Genomic DNA, 17,834 nt, shown 5'->3' with positions numbered 1-17,834 from the left:
TCAAGACAATAACATTTGTTATCCTCTTGATCTGGTAGTGTAAGGTATCACAAATAATCATTCTCTGTTCAAGTTCACTATGTTAACTTATGATTTTATAGATTTCTGTCATAACATTTCCTAAATCACCTTACTTTCAGGCTGAAGAGTGGTGACTGAGTCAGTCCTTCCTTAAATGGGAGCAGGTCTGCCTGTGGTCATCTTGGTGGCCATTCTTTGTAGCCCATTCAGCATGCAAATTTTTGGGAAAGGAAGAAAACTGCAAGTAATATTCAAGATATGGCACAACATGGATTTGAAAGCATATGAAAACAAAGAAGGAATTTTTCATTTGCTCTCCGTTTCTTTCCTAACAACTCCTAGCTCCTTGTTTAGTTTGTTTATAGCTAAAGGGAATGAAACTCTTACTAGTGAACAGGAAAAAATTAATACTAATACACCCTGTAATAGGTATTCTTGCATGTGAAAGTCCTACCACATAAAACATGTGAATGTATATTTCTGATTGGGCACTGCATTATATTTATTTTAGTCTGAGTAGGTCTTCTGACATGGCTGGCATAATCCAGTAGAAAGAAACAAATAGGCTGGTAAAGCATTTTCAGTGCAAGTTTGACTACTTCTGTGACTCTTCCAGAAACCTACAAGAGGCTCTATGATAATGTTTCTATCTATTAGGACTAGAGCAATACTGAAAAGTCCTGTTGTATTAGTTGTTAAAGAGATACTAAGCAAAGACAAACAGCCCCTCTCCCAAAGGGCTTTCAATCTTGTATCAAGTCTCAGTGGCAAATGAGATTTAGAAAGTTAGAAGAGCAAGAAAGAGAGCAAGTAATAATGAGCCCACATTAAAGGTGTTTGCACAATACGGTGCAAGGTTATAATTCACTCCCTGAACTAGGTTAAGGTGTTGCAAGAGTGACTTTATGCTGTAATAACAGTTATTTTCTATTTTTAATGAATAGGAAGTGATGTCTCCAACTGGGATGGAGCAGATTGCCCCATATGTGAAGTTTATTCTTATTCGACAAACCTTCTTAAATAACTGACAATTTGGAGTACTCCAGCTTTATCCAGTTAGGTCAGTATTGCTTAGGCTAAATTCTTACTCATATCCCCAGTTGAAATCTACCATCTGCGTGTAGAAAGGGAAAGGCTGCTTTCCTTCACGTCAGCCTGTATTCCTCACTGGAAAAAAGTCACATCCGTAAACAAACAAAGCTGGCAGGAAGCCATTTCACAAGTGATCTGACCACTTCAGGGCTAACTAGTGACATTGCTTTCCAAACCAGATCTTCAGATCTGTGGTGCCCTGGTCACATGCTGGGATTACAGCATAGTACAATTGATTTATCAGTGTATGGGACCACTTCAGTGGTGTACTGAAGAGATACTGTATCTTCCTGTTTGAATGCAGTCGTAGGAATGATCAATACGTGAAACAGATAGAAAGCAGATACTGTAAAAATACATTCAGCAATGAAGACTAAGTTGTTAGGAGGGGGATGTCCTAGGTTCCAAGCTCACGTCCTCATACAAGGCTGGATGGTTTGGGGCAATTCACTTTACTTCTCTGGGCCTCAGCACCACACCTATAAGCACAGAGATCTGAAACACTCTTTTGAGATGCCTGGTCTGTTTAGACTCAGATCTGTAAGGCAGAGACCCTGTTGCTAGGTGTTTCTGAAGTGCCTGCACTGGAGAGTCAAGCTGAAAACAGGGCTCCAAATGTACATCACAGTAGTACAATAGGTAATAGTACTAGAGCCATGCCTTTATTTACAAAATTAATATAACATGGATCTTTATGTATCCCAAAGGTATTTGAGATGGTAAGGGCTGCAGTGGAAAATAAAACAGCCTGATGATCATTGCTAATACACTGTTAACCTCTGCTATATCACAATGTCAGCAACACTAAAATATTTTTTTCGCCTGGCAGTCACAAGATTTATACATGACCTTTTTCTTGCAGTGCTTGAATCTAGTTACTTTTTAGATCTGTGGTACTTCTGCCTATAGTTATTTTCAACTAATCTCTTAGCTGCTGGTGTAGAAGCAAGAAAATGAACTATTGACACATCTAGGATTGTATCATCATTCCTAGACTTTTTTTTCCCTCTGTGGAGCTGAAGTTTAATATCTGAAGCTGAGTGATAAAATGTATTTTAATAATTTTGAAGCTGGAAAAAAATTATTGCAAGCAAAGGCTTCAGTACATCACATTGTTTACATGGAAGCTTATTAATTAAAAAAAAAACAGCTTAGTAATCTCTTATTATTTAGGTCAACAAAAGCACACACAGAAGTACTGGGCAGATTGTTTAGTTAAGTGGCTAGACTGCTAGGCGTGTCGGCGCAGAAATCAGGCCATGTTCACTCTAGAAGCGTTGAGGAAATGTGCTCAAATCCCAATGAATCCTCTGTATGAAGTCCCGCAATTCAATGCAGTTGCATATATTAGGCTACTCAACACACATGATCATTCTGAAATCCGACTGTCCTTTAACGTGTACCTAATGCAGACACAACAGCTATTAATAGCAGGAGTAACCCTTTAAGCGACCCGAGCTCCCAGGGAGCGAGACGCCGGCGGCGGGCGGCGGGGCCGGGCCGGGGGCGGCGGGGCCGCCGCGGATCGCCGGCGCCCCCCAGTGCCCCCTCGGCCGCGGCAAGCCGAGCGTCTCCTCCGCCCAGCGAGCCCCGCTCCGCGTCCGGGGAGCAGCACTGCTCCCTCGGCCGCGCCGGCTGACAGAGCCACCCTGCCTTTTTGAGAGCTAGGCTGAAGCTAGACCAGAGGCGATTGCCTCTCAGAGCAGCCGATTCTGACCAGGCATAACTGAATTAACCGACTTAACAATACCAGTTAAGTGTTACTGACTTCGTAGCTTTCTAACAGATATTTGGAAAAATAGTACTATACTTCTGATCATAATTACTTAAATGCAACCATTCTTGACAGTCATGATGAACATCATGGAAATATTTTAGATTTCCAATATTTTACTTCCACCAGCTCTGCATTCTGACATCACCATAAATCCTGTCCAGCTGTAAGTACCCCTTTCTGTATCACAGGGTAGACATCCATTTTAAATGTATCCATGATATGGATACCTTTGCAGAGGAAAAGAGTCACATGGAGAAAATCCACTGCTGAGGAAAAGAGCTGCTGAAGGAATACCTGAGTAGTACAGATAAGCTCAATGAACAAATCAGCATGTTAGAGCTGGCCACTGCACAGACTAGACCCAATTTTTATGCCATTCAAATAGCTTTTCTTCACTTGTAAAGGTTAAGGGTGTTAGGTTTATCATTACCTGCTAGCCAGAAGCTAGTGCTTCGCCACACTAGACATTTCTTACTTTACATCACTAAAGCATCTCACTTCAAGGGCCTCTCCACTTTAATAGGAGAAGGAGTGATCAATTCTCTAACTCTGTTCTGAGCTGCAGATCAGTTCCACTCTTCAAATTGCATCCAATTGTGTTCCTTTAAAGTCTGCCAGTTTGGAAAGTAAAAAGCAATCTCAATGCCCACAGAATATTAGGGCCTTCAAGCCCTGCACCTGTGAGTCATCTTCAGCCATGGAAGCAATGCCTCTCTCATTCCTAGCGAAGTGTGCTAAGCACATAATGAAAGGCACCACTGAGCAAAATTCATATCACATCAGGAAATGGAATGTCTAGGAAAGTATGCACAGTTATTTGACAGTTATTGCAATGACTTTCAAGGAAATTGTGATCATACTAAGGTTGCAATCTATACAAAAATGCAGAAGGAAGTTGCTGCTCAATTACTCTATGGACAGAGCTAATGACTGTCAGTGCTTCTAGTTAAAAAAAAAATGCCATTTTTCCATTTCTAATAATTTTCCAACTTTCACTAGAGATAAAGTCAAAGAACAAATCAGCGTGTTAGAGACAGCTATAGCTCATACCAGATCCATTTTTCATAGTATTTGGAAGTCTTTGAGCTTGAAAAGGTTAATGACAGCCTGACAAAAGTGTTGGTTTGTCATTAGCTGAAGTCTTCCATGCAAGTGACGTGCTTTTGGCTGGTGGACTTTATATGTAACAGGGTTTAGGGGAGAGGGAGGTGTTTGGGGTTTTTTTGTTCTTAAACAAAACAACTCAGGTGAAGTCACAGAAACATTTCCAAGACTGAAACTGTGAAAAGTTTACCTTGCCCATATTACAGAATTCTAGCAATCTATTTTTGCAAAGGTCCAGCATCCCAATGCTCTGTACCATGGCACACCAAAGCCAATCCTTTTGTACCAAAGTGCACTTGTTGTCTTTTTGAAACCTGCACTGTAACATCTCAGATTTTTATTGGATACCTCATCGGTTTTAACAGCTAAATATACAAGAATGCACCTTCAGGGAGAGGAATTTTATCTACAGCTGCAACAGTAAATTATGCTAAACGTGTGCATCTGCAGAAATGCACTTGGACTATGATGAAGGAGAGTGCTGTGCGTTCTTTAGCTGTGCAGAAAAGGAAGCTGCCAGACCTGTGGGACTGCTATTTGGGTTTGAAGACCCTACTCTATGATGGACAGAGCACCAGAAGTGAGACAGAACAGCAAGGAGTTCAACCGTCTGTGCAGGGTATTTGAAAGAGGGGAGGGTGAAGATGAAGAGCTGAGGTAGAGACACACTGGCTGAACAGGGAGCTCAGACCATTCCCTCTTTCCTCAAGAGGGGAGAGAAACTAGAGATATTGGCAGAGGCTGTTCAAGGGGCCAGGAAACAAAGTCAGGACTTGCTGGACACTGGAGAGTGTTCCTCTCTCTGTCCTCGGTCCTAGCATGCAATGACCGACGAAGCAGCAGAATCAAAAATTGGTGCGGAGCGAGGTGGAGAGGGTCATAGCTCATAACAATGCAGGAAAATTAGGTTCATTGTTCTCTTCCAAAACCTGAAGCAGAATCCAGGATTCTCATATCTCAGTCTTCACCTGGTCAACTTCACAGCAAGTGTCTGTGAAAGTTTTGGGTAGTGACTGCACCTTTCCTCTTCCTAATATTAGCCCCTGAAGACAGAAACAACTATGACCGTTGACCTCACATAGAGGATGTCTGCATGGTACCAAGCCTGCAGATAATCAGCACCCTTTCAGTATGACATAATAGCTTACATTTCCTCTCTTTTGCTGCATTTTTTCTAAAAAGGGGAGGAAAGTTCAAGAGAGAGAGATTTTTATAATACAGATTTGCAAGGAAATGAAATTAACATTTCCCTGATAATCTTAGCCCTAGCATTTTAAACAGACTTAGCAGTCTTCATTTTCATCTTTCTTTCTATATGACACCGTACATGTGGCTCATGTGGTACAAAGCATGTTGGCCACATGATTTGTGTGCCATGTCTTTAAAAGTTACTGAAGTCTCAGTATCAAGCAGCTGTCTTGACCTTTTTTGATGAGAAGCTGTTGGCTTCTGCTTGAGAGGAATGAAAGCCAACCACGCACAGAGCCTTGCGTGACAGCCCGGAGTCAGTTTATTTCAAATACATCAGCATAAGTACAGAAGCACAGAAGTTTAAGCAAACAGCAATGATCCATGTTAATAGCTTAGTATGATTTCAGGAGCAGTTCTGATGGCTAGCCAACCGTGATGCTGAGCGGTTCACAAATAAGATATGTGAACACTCTAACCTTGTTCAACCCATCACTATATATTTGCATCAAAAGATGTATTCAATAACTGTAGAATCTCTAAGCAATTGATTGAATCAGGGAGCAAGTTGTGAAAGCTCTGATTGTCACCAGGGAAACTACAGCCTTGTTTTGCATGTGGTCAGCCTTTCAGAGATGAGGCTATTACAAGACACTATCATAAGAAAAGACATGTCAAGTCTAATTTCCCTAGCTAGAAAATTCATTACTAGTACTAGTACATATAAAAGGATAAAATCTTAACTTTATAGAGGCTTCTGATGCTACAGTTTGTTCACTTGGCAAAATTACTGTCAGGTTTTCTAAAGCTTTGAATTCAAACACATTTCTCTTTGATCTGAATTATGAGATTTAAACCTGATTAAATGTAACACTTTAAGGAAGGTCTAAAAATAGATGTGATGTTGCTCTCCCCTCTAGAGGTTTTATGCAGAAAGTAGTAAAATGCACTAATCTGAAACCACTTTTAATATTAGTTCAAAAAGGTTCAATTGTGAGATTTTGAAACTCAGTCACTTCTGAGTTTAATCAAGACGCATTTGTAAATGTTAACATTCCTGATGGTATAAATCAGAAATTAATTTTAAATTAAACTATAAATAATCAAAATCACTTAAAAGAGAGGAAACATGCTAGTTTTAAGTAGATAGAAAATACTTCTGTGATAACAGAAGATCAAAGATAGCGTGGTCTAATTAAAATACAAAGTGCTGCACAAATATCAGAGGGATAACTACAGCTCAGACAGACATAATCAGGTAACAGTGCAGGCACCTGAATTCTTCTAGAATGCTCTCTCAGGTGTCTCCACTAGATCCAAACTCTGTATTTTGTAATAGACTGCATAGAAGGTTCATAGTAAAGCTGGGAACTGAACCTAGCTTTATTGTGCCAGTAAACTTTACTCTTCCTAAATAGTTTAAGAGTTTTGCTCATGTTACATCAGTCTATTGGGGAACAGAGAGATTCAAGCCTGAACTATAGGTTGTATTATTAGAGGTAGCTAAAAATGAACTTTAATCTTAAATTCTGTCCCTGTTTTCTAGTCGTCTTGCTTTCTCTACTCAGACATGTCCCCTGGTTACAAAGAAGGCTAAGAAGCTTCTGTATTACAGAAATTTCCCACAACAGAAGGTTGAACTCCTGATTCAAGTACCGGCCTTTGGGAAAGCAACTTTCCAGTTCTGGAGGACAACAGCTCCTGCCACTTCCACTGCAGCTATTTAAGCTAGGTAATAGAACAAAAAGAAAAAAAAAATCAATAGTCAAATTGTGCCTATTTATTTCAGATGGATACACTACTGATGATATTGAATTTTACTGGAATGGAGGAGTGTCTGCAGTAACAGGTGTTAACAACATCGAGCTCCCACAATTCTCTATTGTTGATTACAAGATGGTATCAAAGAGGGTGGAATTTACAACAGGTAAGCACTATCTAGTTCCAAAAAAACCCAAACCAGAAATATCAATGTCTAACTTTTCTTAGGCACTAGTCATTATATGACTTCTTTCTTTCAGGAGCATATCCTCGATTATCACTCAGTTTCCGGCTTAAAAGAAATATCGGATACTTCATTTTGCAAACCTATATGCCTTCCACATTAATCACAATTCTGTCTTGGGTATCTTTTTGGATCAATTATGATGCTTCTGCAGCCAGAGTTGCTCTAGGTAACTTATTTTTAAAATCACCGGTATACATAGATACTTACTGTATTTAAACACACTAGCACCACTTCTGCATGACTGATTTCAGAAATACAAAGTGATCTTCCTACTAGTCTGTACAGTACAAAGAACACAGTGTTTGCATGAAGCTAATTTTTGTGGTTAGCATTAGCTAAATCCTGTGAGGTAGCAAGTAGAATAATACTTGATATCACACCCATGTTTGGTTGATTCTTCCCCAAGTCATGTCACAACACAATGCCTAATTTTTTAGATCTCTAAGCAGCACAAATTTGTCAGGCTGGTTCTGACCAATAATACATCATTTAGTAGTCTGTCCAGCAGTGCAGCTTTAGATCATCATGCAATTATCAGCTTGCCTACACTAGGAGTTCTTGCTCTGCAGTTAGGTTGTGATCCTTACTGACTTCCAATTGCCATAATGATCAGGCCATTAGTATGTTGCTTCCGAACTGAAGCATGAAGGTGTAATTCAAGTATCTAAAGGTCTCTATATTGTGCTGTATCAATATTTTAGATGTTAAAAGGAGTCACCTCAGGCCAAACGTATGGATGGAATGAATACACATGATCCTACTGAAAATCAAAATATACCAAATAAACCTGTTTTACACACATGCTTGCTTATTTCCCACACCATGTTACTTGCTACAACTTACTGTAAGAACCAAGATCTTCTGCCACCATATATGCTTTAAGGCTGATCTGCTTTTCAAAACCTAATGGCAGAAAAACACTTTATCCCACCTCTCTTTAAATTCAACTCATTATGCCTGTGCCTAGAGCTATGAGATATATTAATGACCTGTGATTAGAGCAGACTAGAAAATAATTTTGTCCAGCCAGAACAAGATAAAAACGAGTCGTACAGTGACGAATAACATGGTGAGATGGAAGTGTTTCACTTCACAGATCGCCCCTTTAGTAGGAAAAACCTGTTTCTGCGCAAACATCCCACCTTCTCTTCACCAGTGACCGCCATTTTTTAAAGTCATAAAGCTCCCCTTTCTGCATTCAATCCTTTATTTTTCATCAAAACTTCAACTAGATACTTTTTCCAGTTCCCCAGGACAATGCAGTCCACTGTATGAGTCAAGCAGTGCTACTACTCTAAGTAAAGTCAGAAGTGTGTCCTTGCAAAAAAGTGGTTATTCTGATCTTTCTATGCCATTCAAATCAGCTAACACTGGACTGTCTTCTGTAAATTACATGCTCATTGTAACAGTTGAGGTGATATATACTGAGATAGCAACGGGGGATCCCTAGGCACTTGTAGGCAATTTCATTCACCCTCTATTGTACAGGAACATCAAATAAAGGAGATGCTATCAGCAGGTGTGCAGATCTAACTGTGTAATACACTGCTAAGAAGGAGTGACGTTGTGGCATAGATGCACTACGTTCTGTATCACTGACACCTTGGATTACTTTGTACTACCTAGGATAAGTGATGTGCCGGTAAACTATTACCGGTAACATTTCCCTTCTAGTTCTGGGAAATGCATTCCTTTAGCTGTTAAGAATCTAATCACGTAATTAAGCCATCTGCATCAGAAATGCATGGTAGCCAAGCAATGGTGTCATTATGCCTTTCACGCTCAGATCTCCTTCACTGTCTTTTTAGTCAATGTTCATTTTTTCCTTTCCTAGGAATCACAACTGTGCTGACCATGACCACAATCAGCACCCACCTAAGGGAAACATTGCCAAAGATACCCTACGTCAAGGCAATTGATATTTACCTGATGGGATGCTTTGTGTTTGTGTTCCTGGCCTTGCTGGAATATGCCTTTGTAAATTATATATTCTTCGGGAAAGGACCCCAACGTGAAAAAAAGACTGCAGACGAGGCAGGACATGCTGCAGGCAAGAAGGGCAGGCTGGAAACAAATAGAGTCCAGGTAAAATATTCAAGCTAACTTTTCAGACATTTCTGAAATGACAACGTTAAAAATGTTGATGTATATGAGGATAGAGGGAGAAATGCAGTTTGAACACATATGCAAATGCATTTAAAACTTTTCTAGAGAAAATACTGTGAGAAGATTACAGCAACATGTGGCTTGTCCAGTCTTCAAATAAATCTTCAAAAAAAAAAACTGTAAGAAACTGCAGAAAATACAAATGAGTATTCAGGACAAGTAAACATTTCTTTATAGCACAAGGAATACAAGGAAATTAAATATTTACTATCTCAACTATAAGGATGGACTTTCTCACCTGTATACCACTTCTGTTTTAGGATAGCAATAGCTACAGAAGGTGGTATAGAATACAAGTTTATTATATAGATCCCCTTTATATATAGAAACCTCACTAAAAAAACCGAGGAAACAAGAAAGACACTGTTGGCTTCAGTAGGCCTTGAATGAAGCTCACACAGCCAAACTTTCACAAAAGCAAGGATGATCCTGCTAGGTTGTAACAGAGTTCACAGATGTTAGGATTTATTGTCAGACTAAATGTAGACAGACCACTGCTACTTCCTCTCAAAAGCACTATCTTTTAGCACTTTCCGTATCTGCCAAGTGAAATTTGTAAGACTAATCAATCAGTTAAGCCAGCCTGAAACTCGAGGAAGCAATACTACGTACATTTTTTCCAGGGAAAAGTTTAACTTAGCAATATATAACTGAGCACTTGCAAACTTCTGTAAACCTATTCCAGGCTATTCCAGGCTTTCATAAATAAACATTTCTCTCAGGTGTATTTGTCTCAGCCTGACTCAAAGCAAAAAAGTGTAACCTAGTGACCCAAAAAACACTTCTTGCTGCTCCCTGCTTTTCTTACAATATATTCCATCCAAGTATTAATGAGCTCTTACCCAATCTACCTTATAAAGTTCTGTACTGCTGTGGCCCAAGGGGATCATTTTTGGACAAAATATTTGAAATCTCAGTTGAGCTTGAAGAATAAAGTCAGCACATAGGATTCTAGCTGGCTAGCTGTTAGTAAAATCAATGGTTATAATTTCACACATCAGAAAGTGCATTTCAGAAACTGTGATGTTATTGGTGCTGGAGTTGTATGTCCACTCAGAGGTTGTGTGTCCCAGCAGCTACACTTAGAGGTTGTGTGTCCCAGCAGCTACACTAGTACAGCAAGGCATTAACAGAGTTATGCTGCTCTCCATTCCAGTGAGCTCATAAGCCCATTAGAAATCCTTACCTGCATTTAATTCCTGTCCCAACATGTAAGATATGCTTTACTATAGTGGATGCACAAATTCAGTCCAGGCTTGCAGCAGTCTCTAATGTCCCACAAAGTGTTTTCCTCTATAGAGCTGAGGAGATAAGTTACCCCATTATGGATTGCTGTGTGCAAATACTGTCTATCCACTTTTATGGGAGATGGGGAAGGAGAAAAACCCAAACTAGCACTAGCCACCTCAACAGATCCTGAGTTAACTAAACCCAGGTGAAAAGAAGCAAAGCAAGGGTTCATGAAGAATGACACAACACTTCTTCAGAGGTCAGCCTATGCTACATGGGCCGCAAAGCATTGATCTGAGTAGAGGATAAGAGTCAGAATGCAGGTAAGCTCTTTTTCCTAAATGTTTGGCTAGATGGTTTGAATCCCAAAAACCCTGACTCATTATTAAAAGCTTTTGTTGAAATCTTACACTGGTTAAAGAGATTATACTGAGAATAGTATTCAAAATGGGCTGGAATGTATTTATATGAGCACATTAACTTTTCAGAGCAGCACTTACACACACCAGCATTTTTCTGACAATGAATGCAAAGCAAACAGGGATGGACCATTTTTAATTCTTCACATTTAGACTGCGTTTCCATTCTGATACTGAGAATGGTTTAAGTGAGCAGACTGCTCTCTGAATAATACAGGTTTATGATACATGTATGACTAAACGGGTACCAGTGGATTTTGTTATCCTGCTGGAGATGCGTTGCATGCGTGACGTTGTAAGTATTCATTTGACTCAGCATGGAAAATGCTGATGTCCTACAGTATTTCTGTCTTTAACAGAAAGAATGCACATGATCAGAACTATGGGACACAGTAAACTTATGTGATCCCTAATCAAGACAGCTTCCACCCCCTTCCCCACATCTTTGCTTATTTTTCGCTTGTACTGTGATGACCTGTACCAGTGTAGGTGAAAGCTCTTTCAGAGCAGAGAAGTACCTCTGTAAGTATGTACAGCTACAGGATACTGACTTCCCTTTTATTCTCTTGACCCATATCATATATCCCTATAGGGACCTATAACCATGAGAAGTTATGTAACAGTGCTTCCTCTCTTTGTGCCAGGTGATGAATACTGCTCATTTTCACCTGACATACGCCCCCGACAAAAAGAATTCCTCTTTCTTCATCAGATAACAAAACCATTAGACATGTGAGCAATACTCACACTGACCGTGGCATTAACACAGTATAGAGAAGAACAATTGGAAGTGAAATACTGCTGCTTCACATGTGGCTGTTTTTTGCTCTACAACCTGACGAAGGTGGAAATAAGGCCTCGCCAGTTTCAGAGTTTATGTCATTTTAACTTAATACCTGAAAACTAGTAATTTGTACTAAACCAGGTTTCTATTTCTCCGAATAAAACAAAGACCGCTTATATCTCCTTGTTGTCTGTTTGTCAAAATGAAATGTCATAGAGGAAACCATCATAATTACAAGTAACTAGAACAAACCACCCAACAAGACAGTTTGTAGAGGATACCTCTGTGCAGCTGGTTGTTTCCCGAAACAATTTTAATGTGAATAATCATTACACAGAAGATGTCCCTTAAGCACAGGAAATGGGTAGCATGCAATCACAATGCAAGTGGAAAAGGAGCTGAGCCACCAAAGGCTCAGCTGACAGATTGTCTCTTGCTCCCTAGTTCTGCACAGCATCATACCTTCCCTCCAAGCCTGCTGTGAATTGCAGAACATCTGGTATGGAAAGCCAGAGATTATCCATGTTTCCTCCAAGAAAACATGTGATTTTTCAGCGCAGTGGCTACTGGAAGGAGAAAAAGGTTGGAGCTGGTAGCACAAACAGGTCAACCTCCCCCAAGTAAATTCACATCTGAATAATCCACACCTGAATAAGCTTACCCTGTGGAACATAACCTGTGTCTTTGAAGACTAGATTGTGACATCTTTACTGCATTTTCTCCAGCAGGACAGCTTGTATGAGTAACAGGCTCCTGAATCTTTCATCTTTGGAGAAAGACTTTTTTTTTTTGGGGGGGGCTAAACAGAAGTTGTTACTACCCACCTGCCCAATAGTTAAGGAAAAAAATAAAATAAAATAGATAGGTAAAAACCCATACCAGACAGAACTGAACATTCAAGGCCAATCCACTGTCAGTGAATGCTGCCAGGCTCTTCCTGTGGAGCTGATTATCTGCTTTTCATGCAGTCAGCATGATATTGTTCATTTATTACTTGAACTATTTTACACTTAGAGTATCATTTAGATGCTACTAAGCAAGAAACTCATCATTTGTTAAGTAAACCTACAAGCCAGGTTTTTATTTATTTTTATCACCTTTTATTGAGCGCACATCAAGGCTTTTCCATCACTGATGAAGAATCACATGTATGTACCCTTCATAGATTTAGGCTTTAGCTAGCTCCAGTGAAGACAAAGAATAAGCTATGAACTCAATACAGATGCAAACTGCATTACAAGAAGTATCATACATGCGTCTAAAAAATATTTAAAATCTGATGGTTACACCAGACGACTAACGCATCAGCTTTAGATGCTTTGCCATCTTGATGTTCTTCATCTTCTGTTCAAAAGGCCAGCAAAATAGAAATATTTCATTCTTCTGGAACTTTAGGCAAGAATTTATGCTTTGTACTTTGTGATTGTCTGTCAAAGAAGTCGTCCTGCTTTCATCTGAGAGATTGTTCAATTCAGACGGTTTATGCGGTATAATTTAGGGAAAGTCATCTCTGTCCTAGCTGGTAATTTTGTTCTTCAGTCTCTGGTACAGCCTTTCTCCTTCTGGCTATCACCAGCAAATGGCACTGTTGCATTTCTATGCAGTCTGAGTCTACACAGTAACACAGATCTAAATTTGTATTACGTATACAAATGTCACAGGTACTTCAGGAAGTTTTTTTTATACATGTGTCTAAAGGCAAAGTTGCATGCTCAGTAAACAAGAGATCTGAAGCTTATTTCTTTTTGCAGCCTGTATTCTAAACACAGCTGATGATCTTAGATGCTCCTATGTTACATAAGGAGGAAACTTGAAACCTCTTAAAGCAGTACAGTTTTCAGAAAACAGCGTCTTGTAAAATCCCTGACTGAGATTTAAGATACAATCCATCTAAACTGAAAATGCAAGGATAACAGTATACCAAACAGCGTTGCAGTTAGAGATCATCTGGCAAGATCTGAAAGATTAAATGCCTGATCTGGTTAAAGTGCCTCAACACTGAAAGACCAACTGGAAGGAGTCAAAACCTGTTGGCTGCTTGCGATGCACATGCTTCTGCCAGCACAGGATCAACAGTAAGTTTAGCTTACTCTAAGTAATGGAGAAAAGATTTTTAAAGACAGAAAATTTACAAACTCGTATTGTGCAGATATTTGCTATAAACTCATTCTAATATTAACATAAACAAAACTAATAGCTATTGTGCAAAAAAAGTCTCTTCTGCGGATCTCCTAAGAATCTGCACTATTCCCAGATTCCTACAGGAATTTTTACAGTTCCTATATTTCAGTAGGAAAACCTTGACAGCACAAATTTTAACAATATTTTGGAGTAAACGTCAATAAATTCTGAAAGGATTTTTAAAGACACAGGAAGTTAACTTCAAGTCCAGCTTCTTAACACACAAGCAGAGAATTTGACCCAAGTACATCACAAGAGCTTTTACGTTTCTCTTAACTAGTTTAGAGATGAATGTAAGATGTTTTGCTCTGAGCTGTAAAATCTCCAATTCAAAGACTGAACTGCTTCGTGGTGTATATGTATCATGGCATCTGAAATGATTTAAAAACTCATTTAAAATTTTAAGAGGATAATTCATATAACACTTCAAATGGCAATTCATATACTACTTGGTTTGCAGTAAACTATCAGTGCATATTAGCTTAAGAAACATCTCCCTGAATCAATTTAGATTGTAAATATTTATGAGCTGTCTTTACGAGAGAGAAGCCATAATAACTGCTTAATGATGCTTGTACTGTTAGTACTATTATAAAACTAAAGTCAATCAATTTAAACATTGGACTGTGTAATCCTAGGCAGCTTACCATTCAGTAAAACTGAAAAGAAAAAGTTGACCTATCAAAACTTCTGAGAATTTAAAAGAATTTCTTATTTTACATGTAGGCAGATCTGAGACCCTCTTCCCTCCTGCCCTTCACCTCCCCAAAAATATCAGAACCTAAGAGTAACAAGTAATCCCATCATTAAGGCAGTCCTCTGAACAGTAGGGAATCAAAGTTAGATCTTCCTTTTACTTAAATCAGAAGATTTGACCTAAAGATTAGAACCTCGGTAGCCCATATTCCAAGTAAATATTGCAAATATCATGCTGTTTCTGTGACCAGCTGGCCTCTGATCTGGAATACACAAGCTTTTCCCAGTTCGACAATGGTAGGAATTGGACCATTCCCACTGAGTTTTCATTTCAGCATAAAAAAGTTACTAGTCAGGTTTAGCAACTGATTCTTTTACAAGTCTGTGATGATTTATTACTCCATTTAGCAGACATATTTCCCTGCACAGCTGTTCTGAGTGGCTTTTATATAAATAGCCCCTTCACTTTGCTTTCAGTTAGAAAATACTTATTTTGCAACTCTGTACATATGCCAATCACACAATCTTTCTCCTTCGGGCAATGAAAAGGAGCAATGCTGCCAGGTAGAACTGAAGCTTTCACTGGCTTCCAGCTTTCCTCTACCGCAGCCCCTGGAGATTGGATTTTGCCTATATGTTCTACATGGAGTTTGTCCTTGAACACACTTCAAACCTGCTGTAGATCACTATATTGGTTTCCAGGTCTGCTAAATCTCACCGAAGAGGAAAAAGCCAGATTGTGAACAAAACACTGGATTTTCAGAGGCTTCACATAACTAGATATTGTCAACAGGTGATTTTATTTTTCATTTGTATTAAGGCATCCTCAGACAGCCATGGTACGGGTTGTGATATATTTGGGGTAGGACCAAGGCTACAGTTCACAAACAAGTTTTAATACTAAAGTCTCAAAGCAAATGCTTCCAAGTTTCAGGTAAGAGGTCTGTGTTCCAATGTATGTTTCCCCTCATACAAGCTACAGTGACAGTTTTAAGTGTTTGGGAAGTTTAAATATCTGGGAAGTCTTCACAGAGAAGTCAGAAGTCATCCTGGAAAACACCAAAAACATCTTCCTAAAAGAGCTTTTAGCACAAACATATGGAAAACTAAAGAGGAGTGAAAGAGTAAACCCTTTGTAGTCAGTTATGCTGTCATTCTTGTTTAGTTATATTCATGTATGAAAAAAGGCAGTTATGTTAAAAGTAACATATATTGTTTGTGCCAGACATGTACATACTGCTTACAGTTTCCAGGTCTTTACTCAGGTACTTAAAGCAGTGCCCTGACTAACAGCACAAGTAGAGAGTGATAAACATATTTGAAACAACTATTTTCAGTACCAACAGATGAAAATGCAATGGCATTTAAGGTTTCACTCCATAAGATGGATTATCCTATGTGCACGTGAGCAAATTAGTGGTGCACTGTAGCGAGCAGGGATGTCTACCTCCAGGATATATTAAGTCTCCAAAAATGTATCACAAGCATTTTGCAAGGACTGACTGATAAAATGCACATGTACCTACATGTTCCTCATATGAATCCATCAATACAAACATGTTTTCAAAACAAACCCACAGCACCAAAACTGTATAAAATTGACAGACAGCAACATTCTATTTTCACATATTGTATATGAAAGCTTAGGGTGTCAGGTCACCAGACTTGAAAATTTCATAAAGAACGTGATCTAAGTTAAAGACAAAGTTAGAAGAGTCTTACTTTAAGGAGGATGAGATTGCTGTAACTGAATTAACAGGCCCCAGAGCAAGATACTGTGTCAGGATGGAAGATAATTAGCCATTTTTCATCCTAGTCACGAAAGTGTATTTGCTATCTTTTTACTTCTATCAACATTATAGAAAATGTGATTTTCCTCACAATCACAGGAGCTGCCTCAGTAGTTGAACCAAAGGGTACCCATTTGTTTGGGAGACATCTTGGACTGACTGAAGAATTTATCTAATTCAAGTTCCTTCCTTGACACAGGTTGACGCCCACGGAAACATTCTTCTCAGTCCACTCGAAATAAGAAATGAAGTCAGCAGCTCAGACGTGTTCACAAGCCTCAGTGACCCAAGAGCTACCATGTATTCATATGACAGTGCCAGCCTTCAGTTCAGAAGAACCACTTCCAGCAGAGAACTCTACAGTAGGAGTGCTTTGGACAGGCACAGGCTTCACAAAAAGGGACGTTTACGGAGAAGGGCATCCCAAATCAAAGTCAAAATCCCCGATTTGACTGATGTTAACGTGATAGACAAGTGGTCCAGAATGGTCTTTCCCATCACATTTATTCTTTTCAATGTTGTTTATTGGCTGTATTATGTCCACTAATTTATGCAATAACATTATCACAGACTAACTTGTTTTTCCTTCTCAATTTTGTTAACTCTGAAGAACTGCAGTAGCTATAATGCTACATTGTCAACGCAAAATACTCAGCCATTGAATATGTCTAGATTTGAGCTTTCTAAAAAAATAAAAAATTAAAAAAGCCTCACCATATTCAGATCAGAAGAGTACTGATCTGCTTTTACAGAGCATCTTCACCAAAAGCACTATTCTTATAACTTTACAAAGAGTTTGTGTATCACCCATGATCTTTCCCTACCTGCTTTTAATTTAAATAGAATATGAATTAGTCCTTCTTTATTTCTTGCTACATATTGGTAGCTCATTACAGCAAACCACCTCCAAGTAAGACAGTAGTTGTCATGTCACAGTCTTTCAGCCTTAAAAGAGTCTAAAGAAAATTGAAGAAATAAGCATTATAACTCTATTGCATCATGTATCATTACAAAGCAAATAGTTATAACAGGAAATATTTTCAAAGTGTCTGTGAGAAGTATCATTCAAGGATATGTAAGTGAATTCACATTTTCAGTGAGGCAGGGATTTTCAAAGGAGTGAAAGGGCAGCAGAGACAAATCCCACCAAGTTTCCAACTCAGGAGACAGCTCATTGGATACAATTGGAATTCTGCTGTTTCCACAAAGTAGCAAAGTTGAGTTGCTAGAAGAACAATTGTGCCATCTCTAATTTTGTATTAAATAAAACAAATAGGAAAAAAAAGTGTATTCATGGCTAGAACCTACTATTAAGGGAAACTCTAGACCAAGAGTGGTCAATTTTCTTGACTTCTAGGTTTCCTGTGGCTGGTAATTA

The 17,834-nt window shown here is 38.9% G+C and overlaps 1 protein-coding gene across 16 annotated transcripts in view; it reads left to right on the top strand.

Moving 5' to 3' along the window:
- Positions 1-17,834, top strand: part of GABRB1 (gamma-aminobutyric acid type A receptor subunit beta1) — a 169,015-nt gene that overhangs the window by 141,403 nt on the left and 9,778 nt on the right. For 10 of the 16 annotated variants that reach the window (XM_068942983.1, XM_068942981.1, XM_068942989.1 and 7 more), the window contains 4 exons: positions 6,972-7,109; positions 7,204-7,356; positions 9,025-9,275; positions 16,656-17,741. In XM_068942983.1, the coding sequence (XP_068799084.1) occupies positions 6,972-7,109; positions 7,204-7,356; positions 9,025-9,275; positions 16,656-17,003 (890 nt within the window). In that variant the 3' untranslated portion in view covers positions 17,004-17,741. Of the gene's footprint in view, positions 1-6,971; positions 7,110-7,203; positions 7,357-9,024; positions 10,910-11,649; positions 11,966-13,540; positions 14,536-16,655; positions 17,742-17,834 lie in introns of those variants that run through there. The other 6 variants (XR_011141070.1, XR_011141069.1, XM_068942994.1 and 3 more) reach the window with 6 other exon arrangements.

This window comes from Struthio camelus, chromosome 4, assembly GCF_040807025.1.
Source record: "Struthio camelus isolate bStrCam1 chromosome 4, bStrCam1.hap1, whole genome shotgun sequence".
NCBI classification, from domain to species: domain Eukaryota; kingdom Metazoa; phylum Chordata; class Aves; order Struthioniformes; family Struthionidae; genus Struthio; species Struthio camelus.
This window is presented reverse-complemented; position numbering and strand designations above follow the sequence as displayed.